Raw genomic sequence first — 15,874 nt, 5'->3', positions numbered from 1 at the left:
AAAACAAATCAAGGTTGAATGAAAACCCTGTCGGCGCACGTCCTGCTTTCCCAGCCGCTCGCGTGGCATCCACCGACATGCACGTTGTTTTTTCCCCCCAAAACCAATGCGTCGGTGTTCCGATTCCGGAGATGAGTGGCGCGGAAACAATCGATACTATGGGTGGCTGGAACATTGGCAAGGGAGCTTTGGTTTGCTGCCCGTCGAAGATTACACCCACACAGCAGAATGGGAAAAGGTCATCGTGACGTCTATTCTTCGAAACGTGAGTCAATCCTATGACTGTGAGATGATCCTACCTTTAGCTGGACCGTCGCACTTGCGGAGTAAAGAGCAATCATCTAGACGGTTTGAGGCCGCCTCTAGGTCTCTGCCGTTCTACCCGCTAGCTATGCGAAGCATACCTAGGTTGGTAGTCAAAACATGGGCCGATGCGACCTGCACCAATCTAGAGTGCGTCGACTCCTTTCAAAGATGTATGAGACAGAAGTCGGTTTGAACCACTTTAGTGGTGTATCATGAGCGGCCTGATGACTCCCGAGTGGCCGTACGATACCAGATTTAAAATGAGATGGTGAAATACTTCCAAAAAGATGCAAACGGGATGGTGAATTTTTACGGGCACGGGATGTCCCCCGCAAAGGCAAGGGGCACGGCCCGCAGTGCGGGTGGCGTTCAGACTCAGCTGGGATGATGGCTCGCAACAATACTCACAGCGCGTAAGTAGGCTGGCTGATGGTTGTCGACGACAGCACGATCTTCTTCTTCATTCTTGATGAAGAGATAGGACTACATCAGTCTCAAAAGCTGAACTTCTGAGTTGACGAGAAATGCTCGCATAAACTGCACAGGACGTGGCAGACCCCTGATAGCTTGGTCGGTCCTGAAGCGTAATAAATCTGCGGTGTCACAAAGGGCACTGTGTACTCCGTACATGGCCTCAAGTCGCGAAACGGAATGAGGTTATGTGTCTTATCATACGGCGCTTTCATGCTGCAGGCTTCGATGAAATACGACATCTGGGTTTAACGCATATTGGTCGCGCAGCAAACGTGTCGAGTCCAACGACATGAGAGACGCGAAAGATGCTGTCCTTTTTCTGTCTGATTGCGACACTATTTAATACTTAGGAAAGCTCTCTGTCTCGTCAGATCTAACCAAGGCTTAGAGGGAGCCTTCTGAAAGCGAAAATGTCTCTACCAGTGAAAGGTGATACGATGCTTGCTTTTTCGAGGGGATGATGGCCGGCCCACTGGTCGGCCCAGGTCTTTGGATTGGCTGTGGGGTGAAGAAGGGCTGCCCCTAGAGTGCTAGCGTACTCCGTACCAAAGTGCCATCTACTGATAGAAAGAAGACGTCGGTAGCAAAAGCAAGCATGGTCTCTCGAGGCTGCTTCATTGCTAAAGTACAAAGGAATATGCCATGGGGCTCGAAACTGATAGTACTTGATCGACTGTCTATTTTTCTGCCCTTTGTTTTACCAAGCCAAGAAAAGCAGACGACACGACGGCGACAGCCGGCGGCAGTCGTTCACTACTGCCCACCCTTCGAGACGAGACAGGTATCAAGCATCGCTATAGTCTGTCGAAGATGGTAGACATCCATCGCATCATCGGCCCAGGACGAATGCGTAGCATTCTTGCGGAAGACAAATGTACCTTGACTTGCCTGCCTGTGGGGAGCTGTGCCGGCGCCTTGACCTTGGCAAGGGGTCAATCGCGAGTGTCTGAGAACCAAAAAAAAAAGGAACGATAATGGGCTGCCCACCTGTGCCACTACAGGTGGCTGGACAGCTAACTTGAGTCGTCTAGGTCGTTGAAATAGAATATTCACCTTGGCGTATAAACAAGGGATGTCTACCCCGATCGCATTGTTTTCTGGTTTGTGCACCCAGTTTTCAGCATCTCGTCTGCTCGTTCCGTTACTTCTTATATATCTTACACCCGCGATCCAGTGTTAGTATTCAGCGCTGGGCTCCGTTTGCCGCGCTGCTCATCCCACAGCTTTCGATCTCATCATCTTTAGAATCAGTTGTGTTGCACAACAGCATCCATCTCTTCTTATTTTATTATTTGTTTGGTCCATATCGGCACTTGTACAAAGCCCAATTCAGCTCGGCGACGCGGATTTGACATCGCGCGTTTGTCGGCCATACTCATCTTCGCCTTCAAACTTCTTCTTCCCAGGCCTTTATTTTCTTCTCGAGTCGGACTGGGACTTATATCTCTAACATTAGTTTTCCATCTCATTTGGTTCGTGCGGCGTCGTGCGCCGTTCGTCTTCCCAACTCCTGGCCGTCGCGACTGCAGCCCGCTAAATAAGTGATACACTTGTTACACGGGTACGGCGCAAACCTTTGCAATATTGATATTGAGTGAAAAGAAACATTGATCTAGAGCTGGCGTTAAAAGCTGATCATCGTCAGTCAATTTGGTGGCAGGGAAGCCAGCTTCACTACCTGGGCAGGCGTTGAGCACTCATCCAAACGACCTGGCAGCTGCCACGACTGCCGATTCACTACCGCCGTGCAAACGATAGCGACAATCACCTCGTCGCTTCACGAGCTTTCGGCTAGCACTAGTCTGTCGCTCTCGTCCTTGCTGCTCTCCTTCTGCACTGCAGTCATTGCCTTTTAGTGCAAGCGAAGCCTTCATTGCTTTCCATCCCTAACGCCTGCCGCCTCAATACCGAGCGTCGCAACTACCTTGACACCGCCGCCCTTTCATCTTTAGGTAAGCCATCTCGCTTACAGTGATTCCTCTCTTCTTTTCTTCCTTGTCATCATCTTCTTCTCACATTCGTCTTCCTCTCTTCTCCATAGCATCACCAACATTGGCCGCAAATCAACTCTCTACGCCATTTCAGATTCCCATTCATCTTGCTTGATAGCTTCCTCCCTCTTATCCAATTCTGCAGTTACCTCTGCCACTTCCATTTGAGCATCTCCGGCTAAAACACGACTTTTCTGCCAATTTTCGGAAAAGGTGCCGTCCCAGACAGCTTCCACACCCCATGTCGTTTCAGCCTGTTCTGGCTGTCGTACACTCTTTGACTGCCGATTTCCTCCTTCTCAGCCTGTCTTTCGAAAGTTGATTTATGGCCAGCAGTGGTCATGCTTTTCTTTGCTTCTTCTTTTTTTGCTAACTGCTGGGTCTCAAACCAGATCTTCGCTGCATTTCGCGGCTGGCTGTTCGGTTATTAAGCCTTGTTACAAGTAAATCTGTTGCTTTCGAGGTAAGCTTCGCAGCTCTGCCCGCATGAGCAATTCCGGTCTCTCTACTTCTGCAAAATATGTTCCATTATTCCAATCCTTTTCAACTAACCATTCAACACTCTTTGTATGCTAACCTTTGTCTTTGTCTCTAGTGATCGCATGTCTTATTACCACCAGACGTTGCACGACACCGGAATGGACGGAAGCTCTGCAGTTGCTGCTTCGTATCTATCGACCCACGGACGTGGTGCTCACAATTCCCATATATCTGCTCACGGAGCTGATCCCAACACTTTGTTGAATCAATTTGCCAGCATGGGTCTCGGCGGCATGAACATGCCTGGCGGTGCTGGTCCTGTTCCCATGGGCCCTGGTCACGCCTTCATGATGGGTTCTGATGGACAGTTCGTTCTTGCACCGATGCACAATGTTGGTCAGCATCTCGGTATGGGGCACAGTGAGGCACACTACCAGGGCTTCTCGATGCCGCCTGGTGGCTATGCTGCACCATATGTGGGCGTTCCCCTTCCTCTCATGCCTTATACTCCTGGGCGTGCCAATGGCGGGCACCATCGCCTAGAACGAGGTCAATCAGATGTACCTGGCCTTGAAAACCGCCGCGGCTCGTACTCCACTACCGAGTCGACTCCCGCCACTCCGTTCTATGGCGCCGTCTCGCATCGCGACAACGGCCCACGGGTCGCGAGTCTTGACCGCTCTGCTTACACCACACCTTCACCCCAGCAAATTGGTCTCCCTCCTTTGCATAGTGATGCTCCCAAGGCAACTTTCTCTGCTGTCTCGGAAGCCGCCCTCGACGAACTACTCAAGAAGGAACCTGCTATTCCCAAGGCTGTACCTGCCGTTTTTACTCCAGCAAATCAGATGAAGTCTATCGAACAGAGCCTCGACAATAGAATCCCAGGCAACCGCAACGTATACATTCGTGGCCTACACCCGACCACTGACGACGAGCTGTTGTTTCACTTTGCATCTCGTTTTGGCGCCGTCGAAACTTCAAAAGCCATTATTGACACCGGCACCGGCGCTTGCAAAGGGTAGGTTCTTCACTGTCTCTGCCCAGCTTCTTCGGTCTAATGATTATCAGTTTTGGATTCGCAAAGTTCTTCACCTGCGAAGATTCCGAAATGTGCATTCGAGGCTTCCACAAGCTCGGATATGAAGTGGGATTTGCCAGGGTATGTTTGCCTTGAGCTGAAGATCGAGAAGTTGCTAACATGCCATTAGGAATCCTTCAACTCTCGCCTCAAGGCTGAAGGCGATGAAGCGTCTACCAATTTGTACATCTCCAATCTACCAAAGTCTCTGACCGAAGTGGTATGATGATTCTCAGCCGTCTGACTTGATCTGATTGCTAATTTCTGACAGGAGCTTGGAACTATCTTTCTTGGTTACACCATTCTTTCCAGCAAGATTCTACGAGACAGCATGGGTAACAGTCGTGGCGTTGGTTTCGCACGGTGAGTCTTTACTTCTTGACATGGTCTGTAGCTCCTGTGCTAACATCTTGACCTAGCTTTGAGACACGCGACGTCTGTGACGAAATTATTAGAAAGTTCAACGGCGTTGGTATTGGTGAAGAGGGTTTGTTGATGAATATTCGTTATGCCGACACACCATCCCAGAAAGAGCTCAAGCGAGTCACCGCTGAGCGCCGTCAATTCCGCACCAACGAATATAACATTGGTGCCTATGGTACCCCACTGGTTGGGTTGAACCCGACTCTATACAACCAACAGTCGCAGTGGCGCCGCTCCATTCCACTGTCTCGGAGGTAAGATATGGCTTTCATCGGCTCTCATCACTCTCTAACAATTTCCTTAGTGGATTGTCGGCTTCCTCGAGCGGCGACAGCAGTGCTATGAGACACTCGGGTGCCGCACGCGGCCCTTCCGAGTATGCATCTGGGCAGACTGTCTTGTCGTCTTTCTAACTTTTCTTTATAGGGCGGCTACAAGCTCAAGCGCGGACGCTGCTATCTCTACCCCCACTACTTCCGAGTTCGATGAGGGCACGACGATTCACGCCGATCCTGCCGCAGCCGCTGCTGTAAAGAAAGAGAACGTGCCAATTTCGCCTACCATCGTAAAGAAGGAGCCCGCTAATTGAGCAGATGACGAATTACTCTAATGTTGCAGTTGATTTCTTTGGAGTGCTGATGTGCACATGATATATTCCCTATACACGGATGTCTTGCTCCCAGGTAGTTGCATCACTTTATCTGCCGTTTTTGGTGACAGCTTTTACACGTGCCACGAGCACGCTATGTTCTATCATCAGATGTTTGATACGCTTGCTGGACTATGTTTATATTTTTTTTCTTGTCACGGCTGTTGATGTCCTGTATTTTAAGTACAAGAAAATTGGTGCAGTGCCGAAGCAATACATCTATCTCGGTCGCTGAATGAAAGTCTCGAAGATGGGATTTGTGAAGGTATCTGTAGTGGCGCTTGCGACTTCGACTTTGGTGTATTGTCATATCGATAGCATTGTCATACTTGTAACTCGGCAATGCTTTCGCTGACTTCCTCCGCCGCAATTTCTTCTACTCCGCCAATGACGACAGGGCCAGACTCTTCACCAGAGCCATCCTCATCAGTTTCGCTGTCGTCCTCTTCAGCATCGTCTTCGTCATCCGAGTTCTGGTCTCTTCTTGTCTCTTCTTTGTCTCTGATCGCCGCTTCTAAGTCTTTTAACATCTTTTTTGAAAATCCTGATGCCTCCACTGTTGCATCCAACCTTGTCTTGCCGCCCTTTCCAACCCGCTTTTTAGCATCCTTAAAGAATGGCCCTGGCTGCGTGCTCGTAAAGTGGAAGCGGCGCTGGAAAAATCTCTTGATACAGTTCACGTCGCGATCAAAATACATTTCAGCATTCTGATGCTCCATAGAAACCATTTGCGGAAAGTCAATGACAATTGGTTCCAAAATAACGGTCTCCTCGCCGGCTTCATTCGTCGTTCTATTTTCTTTGATCAAGATATTGAATTCATTAAAATCTCCATGGATAAGACCATGCGCAGCAAAGCGTAGAATGAGAGAAATCAACTCAGAATATAGCGCTGCAGGATTGGGTACTTCAGATATTTGTCGGAGAGGGTGTGCGTCGATTAGAGTCATGACGATGGTGTGGCGCGATTGGCCGAGTGGCTCCGGGACAGGAAAGCCTTCCTCGCGTAAAGCTTGCATGAATGCGTATTCCTTCATGGCAGCCAGCCTTGAAAGGTACATCCATGAGCCTGAAGATTTGTTTCTGAGGTAGTCGCGGTTCGATTTAACTGTTCGAAACGAGATCCGGCCAAGTCGGTGGATCTTGAGGACTTGCTGCGTGCCAGTGTGATCTGCGACAACCATAATGTCGCTTTCCTTGCCGACACCAATTCTACTGCCAACACTGTATACAATCTTTTTGCTCGAATGAGTATGAAGGGCGAGGTAGTCAAGACCACCATAGGTCAACCGGTACCCGTCGTATTTGGCTTCCTTGACTCGGGCGATGAGGCCGACTTTGGCGAGTGCAGATATGCTTTTATGGACACCACTTGCGCCACCTCGCAGCCGCGCGATTCGTTCGATAAGCGCTGTAGGAACAATTTCATGATTTTTACTACCCAGCTCGACCTGCCGACACATGATTAGCTCTCGAGAGTGCGCATGCGCAACTGAAAGCTACTTACAGCAGTGAGAACTCGCCAGTCTTCCGCCGCCAAGTGGCGCAGAGCTCTAGTGTCCAACTTCATGGCTTCTGGACAGTGTAGAGACAATATCGGATTTTCAAGCCGTAGCTTTGCCTTGCCTGGGTATGTGCTCACTGCGTAGACATCTTGGTGGGGTGAAAGAAATTTGGCGCCCAAAGAGGTTCCGAGCTTATCGATAGAGGGTTGATCGAGGCTTAACGGCTTATTCATCCACCACCATAGTACAGTGCCCACACGTGACTCCGGCGCTGGGGCGACCCAGCAGCCTGCTGTAGGCGGCAGCGCCTCGCGTAACCCAAAGCTCATACCCAGTTGTTACGCCAAGTTCAAGAGCTTTGCTGACAAGGCTCCGTAACCTTCCATCGCCCCCCGAATTGCCAACACCTGAACTCGCCCGAAAATTCCGCTTGCGCAGGGTGCCCTCAATTCCAATACTCCCATCTGCCGCAACTGTCCCGACGCTTTCCATCGCTAGACAGGTCGCCTTCCTCGAACTTTAGAACCAGAGCCCGCCACACTTAGATCGCCGTCAACATGGCTCAAGACGCCGATCTGCCGAAAGCGGCCGACAAAGGAAAGGGAAAGGCTGTCGATGACCCCAAGAATGAAAGCACCATTGTCAACGGCAAGAAGGCAGCCGACGAGAAGGCTGGTATGGTTTGCTTTACAACAATGCGCCGCGTACAATGATGCTAACGCAGATCCAGCCACTGCCGAGGAAGAGCTCAATGAAGAAGACCAGCAGCTCAAGGGTGAGCTCGACATGATGGTGGAACGATTGACTGTGCGCATCGAGCTCAATTCCTCCAGGTGCAAAGCGCATGCTGACCATTGCTAGGAAACAAACAAAGAACTCTACAAGACAGCGCTCGAGGCCATGAAGACTTCGATAAAGACTTCCACATCATCGATGACGGCTGTACCGAAGCCTCTCAAATTTCTAAGACCGCACTATGAAACGTTGACGAATCTGTATGAAGAGTGGCCCGCTGGCGACAACAAGACGTCTCTAGCCGATGTGCTGTCCGTCATCGGCATGACGTTTTCCGACGAGGACAGACAAGACACCCTCAAGTTTCGTCTACTCGCGCCGACATCCGACATTGGCTCCTGGGGCCACGAATACGTTCGCCACCTGGCGCTGGAAATCGGCGAGGTCTACGTCAAGCGCATCACCGCCGATGAGCCAACCAAGGATCTCCTTGACCTCGCGCTCACTCTTGTTCCTCTGTTTATCCAGAGCAACCAGGAAGCGGATGCAGTTGATCTCATGAGTGAACTCGAAATCATCGATCAGATCCCGAAACACGTCGACGAAAACACATACTCCCGAGTCTGTCTGTACATGGTCAGCATGGTCAACCTTCTCACATATCCCGACAACGAGCAGTTTCTGCGCACCGCCCACAAGATTTACCTCGAGTACAAGCAGTATGCCCGTGCCATGGTTCTGGCTATCCGACTTCACGATTACGATCTGATCCGCTCCGATTTTGTCAAGGCCGAGGACCCTGCCCTCAAGAAGCAGCTAGCTTTCCTCATCGCCCGCCAAAGAATAGCACTGGAGCTGCCCGGCGATGAGGATGAGGAACTTAATAACTGCTTATCGAATCTGAAGCTTGCCGAGTACTTTAAATCACTGGCTAAGGAGCTCAACATTCTTGAGCCCAAGACAACAGAAGACATCTATAAGAGTCACCTCGAAAGCAGTCGCGTTGCTGGCATGACCAACCTCGACTCTGCCAGGCACAACTTGGCTGCCGCCTTTGTCAATGCCTTTGTCAATGCAGGCTTTGGTAATGACAAGATGATGCTCGTTGAGGGTGAGAAAGAGACCTGGGTTTGGAAGACCAAGGGCGATGGAATGATGTCAACGGTGGCTTCTATGGGCACTCTCCTCATGTGGGATATTGAGAATGGTCTCGACAAGATTGACCGTTATACGTACTCCAGCGAGAATGAAATATCGGCGGGAGCCATGCTTGCTATTGGTATTATGAATTCTGGAGTTCGTGTGGAGTCGGAGCCTGCCCTGGCGCTGCTGGCTGATGCCGAGAAGCTTCAAGGGCCCAACCCTCTGGTTCGCACAGCTTGCATCATGGGACTCGGATTGTCTTACGCAGGCTCGAATAAAGAGGAACTATTGGAGCTTCTCTTACCCATCATCAGCGATTCTTCGCAGGACATGCAAATTTCTGCCATGGCTGCTTTGGCATGCGGTATGGTCTTTGTTGGGTCTTCTCACCCTGAAGTCAGCGAAGCTATAGTGACCACTCTGATGGACGATGACCGCAAGAACCAGTTGACTGATAAGTGGACTCGCTTCCTGGCCCTGGGTCTTGGTCTGCTGTTCTTCGGGCGTCAGGAGGAGGTTGACGTGATTCTTGAGACTCTCAAGGCTGTTGAGCATCCTATGGCCAAGCCCACTGCTGTGCTAGCCGAGATTTGCGCCTGGGCTGGTACTGGTGCCGTGCTCAAGATCCAGGAGCTGCTGCACATCTGCAACGAGCACAAGGAGGAGTCCGACGATAAGAAAGGCGATGAGCTTCTCCAGGCTTACGCTGTAATTGGTATCGCTCTCGTTGCCATGGGCGAGGATGTAGGTCAAGAGATGGTTTTGCGCCAGTTTGGTCACCTTATGCACTATGGTGAGGCCAACATCCGCAAGGCCGTCCCTCTGGCCATGGGTCTCATCAGTCCCAGCAACCCCCAGATGAAGGTATACGACACTCTGTCACGATACAGCCACGACACCGACCCCGAAGTCGCCATCAACGCCATTTTCGCCATGGGCATGCTCGGTGCCGGCACCAACAACGCTCGTCTGGCACAGCTCCTCCGCCAGCTGGCCAGCTACTATCACCGTGACCAGGACGCCCTCTTCATGGTCCGCATTGCGCAGGGCCTCCTGCACATGGGCAAGGGCACCATGTCCATCAACCCCTTCCACACTGACCGCCAGGTGCTGTCCCGCGTCGCCGCCGCCGGTCTGCTCTCCACCATGGTGGCCATGATTGACCCCAAGGAGTTTATCACATCCAACTCGCACTACCTGCTGTACTTTCTCGTCACTGCCATGCACCCGCGCTTCTTAGTGACGCTCGACGAGGATCTCCAGCCCCTCAAGGTCAACGTGCGCGTTGGCCAGGCCGTCGACGTGGTTGGTCAGGCCGGCCGCCCCAAGACGATTACCGGCTGGCAGACGCAGAGCACACCAGTCCTTTTGGCGTACGGTGAGAGAGCAGAGCTCGAGGATGAGCAGTACATTAGTTTGAACAGCACACTCGAAGGCTTGGTGATTTTGCGCAAGGTAAGATGTTTTCCACCTGTGCTCGCTGTGGCAATGACGCTAACTTGTCTGAATAGAACCCGGACTGGGAAGAGGAGCAATAAACAGACGATAATGAATTAGCACAGAGTGTAGTTGATGCACATGGACCCACGCAGATTAGGACGTCGTTTTGAGAGTCATGTTTTTCATCATCTTGACTCGTATGGATAGGGAGAAGAGGTGTCAACAACTCAGTGTATAGTAATCCCTCACTACCGTGTCGTCTGTGTCATTTCTTTCACCTCATTAAAGAAGAAGGAGCAGATACAACGACAGAAGAAAAGACATATACAAAATTCAAAGTATTCTATTCCGAAGCGAAAGCATGTGTTTTATGTTTGTGAAAGGTGTTACTCTATTTCAAAAAATGCGTATATGATGTGTAATTTCTGCAAGATGAAATCTAAATGCAACCCAACAACTCCGGTGTTAATGCATGCAATGCGAACTTAGATGTGGTGGACATGTGAGGCGTCAGCGCTCAGAGGCTGACGCTCTCACCACTCGGGCGGTCCAAAATGGCCCCCGTCTGGCACGGTTTTGTACGAGCAGGCCTGCCAGTCGCAGCCCTGTTTGTAGACTTCCGTGCCCCACCAGTGAAAGTTGGCCATCCAGCCTGGGTAGATGAAGCCGAAGAAGACGACGACGATGCCAAAGGCGAGGCCGGAGTCGAGGGCGGCGCTGAGCGTCATGGTGTACTTGGCCCACCAAGGGCCCGCGCGGCGCTTGATGACGTAGTTGAAGACGTAGCAGACGAGGGCCCAGACGGAAAAGTTAAGGCCAGTGGCGGGAGGGATCCAGGCCATAGCGCCAAAGATGACGGGGAGGTTGACCTTGCGGAGGATGCTGCCGCGGCGGCGGCGGCTGTAGAGCCAGAGCGGGATGGGCAGCAGCGCGCCCAGCGGGAAGCACCAGACGAGGGCGCGGTAGATGGCGCCGGGGCCGAAGAACTCGCCGGGGCCGACAACGCCCCAGAGAATGGAGCCGTTGAAGTGGACGCGCGCAATGGGGCAGGTGAAGCCGTTGACGGCCTCGGCGGTGCAGATGCCACGGACATTAACAAACATCCAGTTAAGAACACCGATCTGCGTGACCGACGAAACAAAAGTAGCGACGACTTGTACTATGAACATGATGCGAGGCGGAATTTTCATGTAGTGGCCGAGCTTGAGGTCGGCGGCGAACTTGATGCCCTGCGCGGAGGAGATGTAGCCGTACGTGACAAAAACCATGTTGGCTATGGGGCGACCCGGGAAGACGACACCGCAGATGAGTTGACAGATGAGGTAGATGCTGCTGTGCTGGTTGGTGACGGCCATGATGATGCCGTTAGGGATGAAGAAGATGGCGCCAATGGCGAGAGCCAGCAACAGTCCGTACCAGGGTAAATGGATGGGGTAGTATTCGACAATGAAGATGCCGACGGCCGTCATGGAGAGGAACGTAAGAACGTACCAGCTTAGAGGCGCGTCTTTGTAGCGCTTCATGAGCCGACTGTGGATGTCTTCTCGGCTAAGGAGGTCATCATAGCCAGAGTGCGTGGAACGATCGCCATGACTCTCACGGCGTGACAGGGTATCTGGTTCTGCGTCACCGTCTTCGGTCGGCGCGCCCGAGAGGGGCTCATAAGCGGCCTTGTTTTCCTCACGGGCTTCAGCGAGGGCTCGTTTCCATGTATGCCAGATGTCACGGCCATGCCAGCACATGGTATGAGTGAGAAGCGCCGCAAGACCGGCAAACTGTACACCATAACTCAGCATATAAGTAACGGGCAAAAAGACTCGGCTGTAATTGCGATAGGCTTCGCGGTCGAACAAGAAGTCGGATGTAAGAATCCTGCTGACGTCGTAGACTTTGCCCTTGTTGTCGAAAACAGCGGTAGAGAGAATCGGCATGTATGACGAGTATAAAACATTAGCATAGTAGCAAAGAGGTGCGATAAACCACATGACAACCACGAGGCCGGCGACTACGTTGACGGCCGCCCAGAACGGCACAAGAAGAGGAGAGCCGACGTATGTGATTTGAGCCCAGTCAAAAGTCATGGGAAATAGACCAAGGCCAGAGGTAACGCCAAAGAGGTTCGCAATGACGACGTTTTTGGGTGCGAACCAAGTAATCACACTAAAGTAACTGAGGGCTGGCATCAGCAGCCCTGGTAGGAAGTAAAACACAAAGGCGCCTATCCAGACAATATAGAAGAAATTCCAGCGACTGATTGTCCAGCCATTGGCGGGCTTATTTTCTTGCTTGTGAAGAGTCGAGAACATGGCGGCAGACATCAACGTTCCCGGCCAGATCATGCCACTCGGACGGACGAGAAACCGGCGGGCCATACCTGCGAAGCCGTAGCCGAGGATTTGAGTCGAAATAGTAAGCAGGAGCTGGTAAGCAATTGGCGCAGACTGGTTATAGAATTTCGTCTGCTCGACAATGACATCGGTAGCGAAGGCGAAGCCAAAGGCGACATTGCTGCTCACGTAAACGCAGGTGTGTTCCTTTTCATTCCAGCGGCCCTGCGCGAACCATTGCCGCCATGAGCGAAGAGTCTTTGTTCGTCTCGCCGGCGGCTCATTCTCGTCGGGGACAGCTGAGCATCGTACGCCATCAACGAATGTTTCTTCAGGATCATAAGATCGCTTGAGAGCCACATCCCAGAACAATCCAAGGGGGTGCACCAGTAGCAGCGCAATAACGGGCGTGATGGCGACACTAGGGTATCTCAGAGAAAAGAACAAATTGGTGGATGAGCCCAAGATTGAGAAGATGACAGACAGGCACCACATTCGCGGGGTATTTATGGACAAGGTGGTATCGTCAGTGGGAGGTACAGAGGCTCGAACGGCTTCATGTGGAGAGTTTTCGTCTTCTTCGTCAATGGTCGACGTGTCGTCCTGGACAGAGAAGGCTTCTTCTTCATCGATATCCTCGTCAGGCTTCCCGTTGCTGAATGTATCGACGAGCGGTGTCTCGGCGAGACCGAAACGGCCTTCAACTCCGGAGACGAGGATGGCGCCGTCGAGGTCCTCGGAGACCCTGGAGGATGACCGTGAAATAGCCGATCGTTGGCTTCGGCTCGTGTCGCGAGCATAGCTGGGGCGGGGTCTGTATTCTTCGGAGTCGGCTTCAGATGGTGACTGGCTTTGGTACGGAGAGAGGCTCACGGCGCCATAGGTCGTGGTGTCCTGGCGCGAAGACGGCCGCCTGTCGAGGCGAAAAGACTTCTTCTTTTTGACCATGTCAAAGTCGGTGAGCTCAAGCTCAGACCCGGAATCTGGGTCAGCTGCGGCTATTGACTCTGCAGGCCAAATGTTGCGAGCATGTTGCGAAGGGGAGTTTAGAGCATCGACGTGTTCTCTAAGAGGCGACGACGAAGGTCCCGGTTGGTGTCGGCACGGTGGCGGCTGGTGGGATGATGCGACGGTGGGCTGGTGTGGCAATGCAGCTGTCGCGGTCGCCAGGGTATCAAGGGCAGCGCTTTTATCAAGGCTGGCGTTACGCCGATCCTGAATAGCCGTGGAGTGCTTTTGCGAAACAAGGGCTATAGGTGGTGTGGTTGCGCTGGCGAGCGTGGTTTCGGGATTGTCTCTGGCCGGCGGCGGCGAACGGCGAGCGTCCTTCATGGCGGGCCAGCCGAAGAGTCGGAGGGGGGCTTCCCACCGCTAGTTAACCTCACGACTGACTGGATGGGAGACGACCGGAACTAAAGAAACTAGTTCGCTAGTTAGCTGGCGGGCCTTGGAAGGAGAAAATTGGCGTCCGACTGCAAGGGATAGTTCAGCTCTAGCTGGTCTATGTCGCCTTGGGCATCAGCTGCAGAAATGGGACCCGTATGATGCCCGTCACCGCGCGGTAGCCTGGGAATTTCAAAGAGTCTCCCTGCGACGAGCCAATGGGTAACCATCAACGGTCCACAGAAGCGTGGATTGACGAGGAGATGGTGGGATGTTGTGAATGCTAGCCTCAGTGGGCCGGTGTTTGAGTGGGTTGGAAACCTGGAATGCCAGGGCGGTTGGGAGCCAAGGGAAGGGTTGAGGGACAGGGAGGGATGTTGTATCGAGTCAGATGTGATATCAAAGACTTGACAATGCGTCGACAAAGATAAAACTGTCGAGGCTGGCTGTGTTGTTAGTGCAAAAAGAAGACGTTGCAGGAAATTTGATAAATGACTGCCGAGAGGACGCGAGTCAACCTGCAGCAGCCGGGAGCAGGGTCGCGTGGCGTATGCAGCTCAGGCAGGCGGACGACAGGGTCTCGAGATAGTTCTCGCCAAGACGGCGCAGCAAATCTAGCAACCGAAGGAATGACTCTATCGAAATCGATTGACGAGATGTGACGACGTTGTGCAGCGGGATGCTTGCTAGCGCTGTTAACTGTACTTCGTATACGCACAGCCTGTGGCTGCTGGGCATCGAAAGTGGTCAGGCAAACCAGGCGAATGACGGATATGCGGAGCTCGCTCGGAATATCGGTGCAAAATAAGGCTAATCAGGCTGCAGTGTCTAAGTCGTCATGTGCCGAGCTGTCGTTTGGATCGTTGATGATGAAGATGAGCAAACGGCTGATAAGGCGCAGGACGAGCAGATGGCTGATGGCCGGAAGCAGTGCAGACGCTGACGAAATGGGGTACAGCGCTGCAAGCCACGCAGAAACTCTGCTCATTAGGTATGCAAGGGACGGCTCGCGGCATCAAAACCTACGATTCAATGCTACTAAATAATGTGGTACATCCAGCTCCCGGAAGAATGGTGCAATATGATAAAGGGTCTTATTAACCGTGACAGCCGTATTGTCATTTCTACGCTACGTAATCCAGCCAACAGTCAGTTATAATTAGTCGGCAATCGCACATGGCCAACCGAAAGAAATACTATGTTTCTTGAAAATAGTTAGAGGCGACCAGTGACGATCTTGACCAGTCTACGGAGTACTACTTCCGAAAAGGGAATATTCTGTAAGTATAACGTGAGCCTGACCGGATACCTGGTTTACCTTGGCGCATGTATATGAGACAATGACGATGATAGCAGATGCAAGACGACCCAGAGTACTCCGTAATTTGTGCGGATAGGAAGTGGACATTTCGCAAAACTTGCACCCCTATTTCCTTGAATTATTCCATCGATTTCATGAGACTATCCGGCCACCGCTTTGTTTGTAAAACGTTACATTGAACAGATATCCGTCAACGTGAGACATTAGTTAGACTGTTAGGAGCGTACTTGGACAAGGGTCTCAACTGGGTGACATTTGGTCCAGCCCAAAGTCTGACGAATCAGGGAAGGCGTATTAGACATCACTTCTTAGCACCTATTTTAATCTGCAACCTTAAAAAGAATGGTTGGCGATTCCTGACTGCTGTTTTAGTTGACTCTTTTTGGTTGGGTTGATCGGGCCCTAATACTGTTGTGACTCTTTGCTCTGGCGAGGCGCTCAAAGAGCGCTGAACGGGCGCTAAAACCGTATACCACCACGAGCCACTGTATTTAGAACTGATTCAATGATTCACCTAGAAAATCTGCTTACCGATTAGGTAGTTGTTCAAAAATATTCATCAGGCCTAATTCGCTTCAATCAAGGTGTGGATCCCATCTATACAGCGACTATTTCC

The 15,874-nt window shown here is 51.8% G+C and overlaps 4 protein-coding genes across 4 annotated transcripts; 2 read left to right on the top strand and 2 right to left on the bottom strand.

Moving 5' to 3' along the window:
• Positions 1–3,409: 3,409 nt before the first annotated feature.
• On the top strand, positions 3,410–5,344 carry BBA_04401 (sporulation-specific protein; the record flags this gene model as incomplete). Its single annotated transcript, XM_008599498.1, has 7 exons — positions 3,410–4,272; positions 4,323–4,413; positions 4,463–4,552; positions 4,604–4,695; positions 4,752–5,009; positions 5,060–5,131; positions 5,182–5,344. 7 exons carry the CDS (start codon positions 3,410–3,412, stop codon positions 5,342–5,344), a joined length of 1,629 nt encoding a protein of 542 aa, XP_008597720.1.
• A 383-nt stretch (positions 5,345–5,727) lies between these two features.
• On the bottom strand, positions 5,728–7,238 carry BBA_04400 (RIO1 family protein; the record flags this gene model as incomplete). The annotated part of the gene is made up of 2 exons (XM_008599497.1): positions 5,728–6,855; positions 6,912–7,238. The coding sequence occupies 2 exons, from the start codon at positions 7,236–7,238 to the stop codon at positions 5,728–5,730; spliced, it is 1,455 nt and encodes a 484-aa protein (XP_008597719.1).
• A 228-nt stretch (positions 7,239–7,466) lies between these two features.
• Positions 7,467–10,325, top strand: BBA_04399 (proteasome/cyclosome; the record flags this gene model as incomplete). Its single annotated transcript, XM_008599496.1, has 4 exons — positions 7,467–7,584; positions 7,634–7,716; positions 7,771–10,242; positions 10,299–10,325. The coding sequence occupies 4 exons, from the start codon at positions 7,467–7,469 to the stop codon at positions 10,323–10,325; spliced, it is 2,700 nt and encodes an 899-aa protein (XP_008597718.1).
• Positions 10,326–10,760: 435 nt separating this feature from the next.
• Positions 10,761–13,886, bottom strand: BBA_04398 (OPT oligopeptide transporter; the record flags this gene model as incomplete). The annotated part of the gene is made up of 1 exon (XM_008599495.1): positions 10,761–13,886. One exon carries the CDS (start codon positions 13,884–13,886, stop codon positions 10,761–10,763), a length of 3,126 nt encoding a protein of 1,041 aa, XP_008597717.1.
• Between the last annotated feature and the right edge of the window lie 1,988 nt (positions 13,887–15,874).

This window comes from Beauveria bassiana, assembly GCF_000280675.1.
Source record: "Beauveria bassiana ARSEF 2860 unplaced genomic scaffold BBA_S00010, whole genome shotgun sequence".
In the NCBI taxonomy this organism is placed as follows: Eukaryota; Fungi; Ascomycota; class Sordariomycetes; order Hypocreales; family Cordycipitaceae; genus Beauveria; species Beauveria bassiana.
Note: the sequence above shows the minus strand (reverse complement) of the source record. Positions and strands in the feature narration are given on the sequence as shown.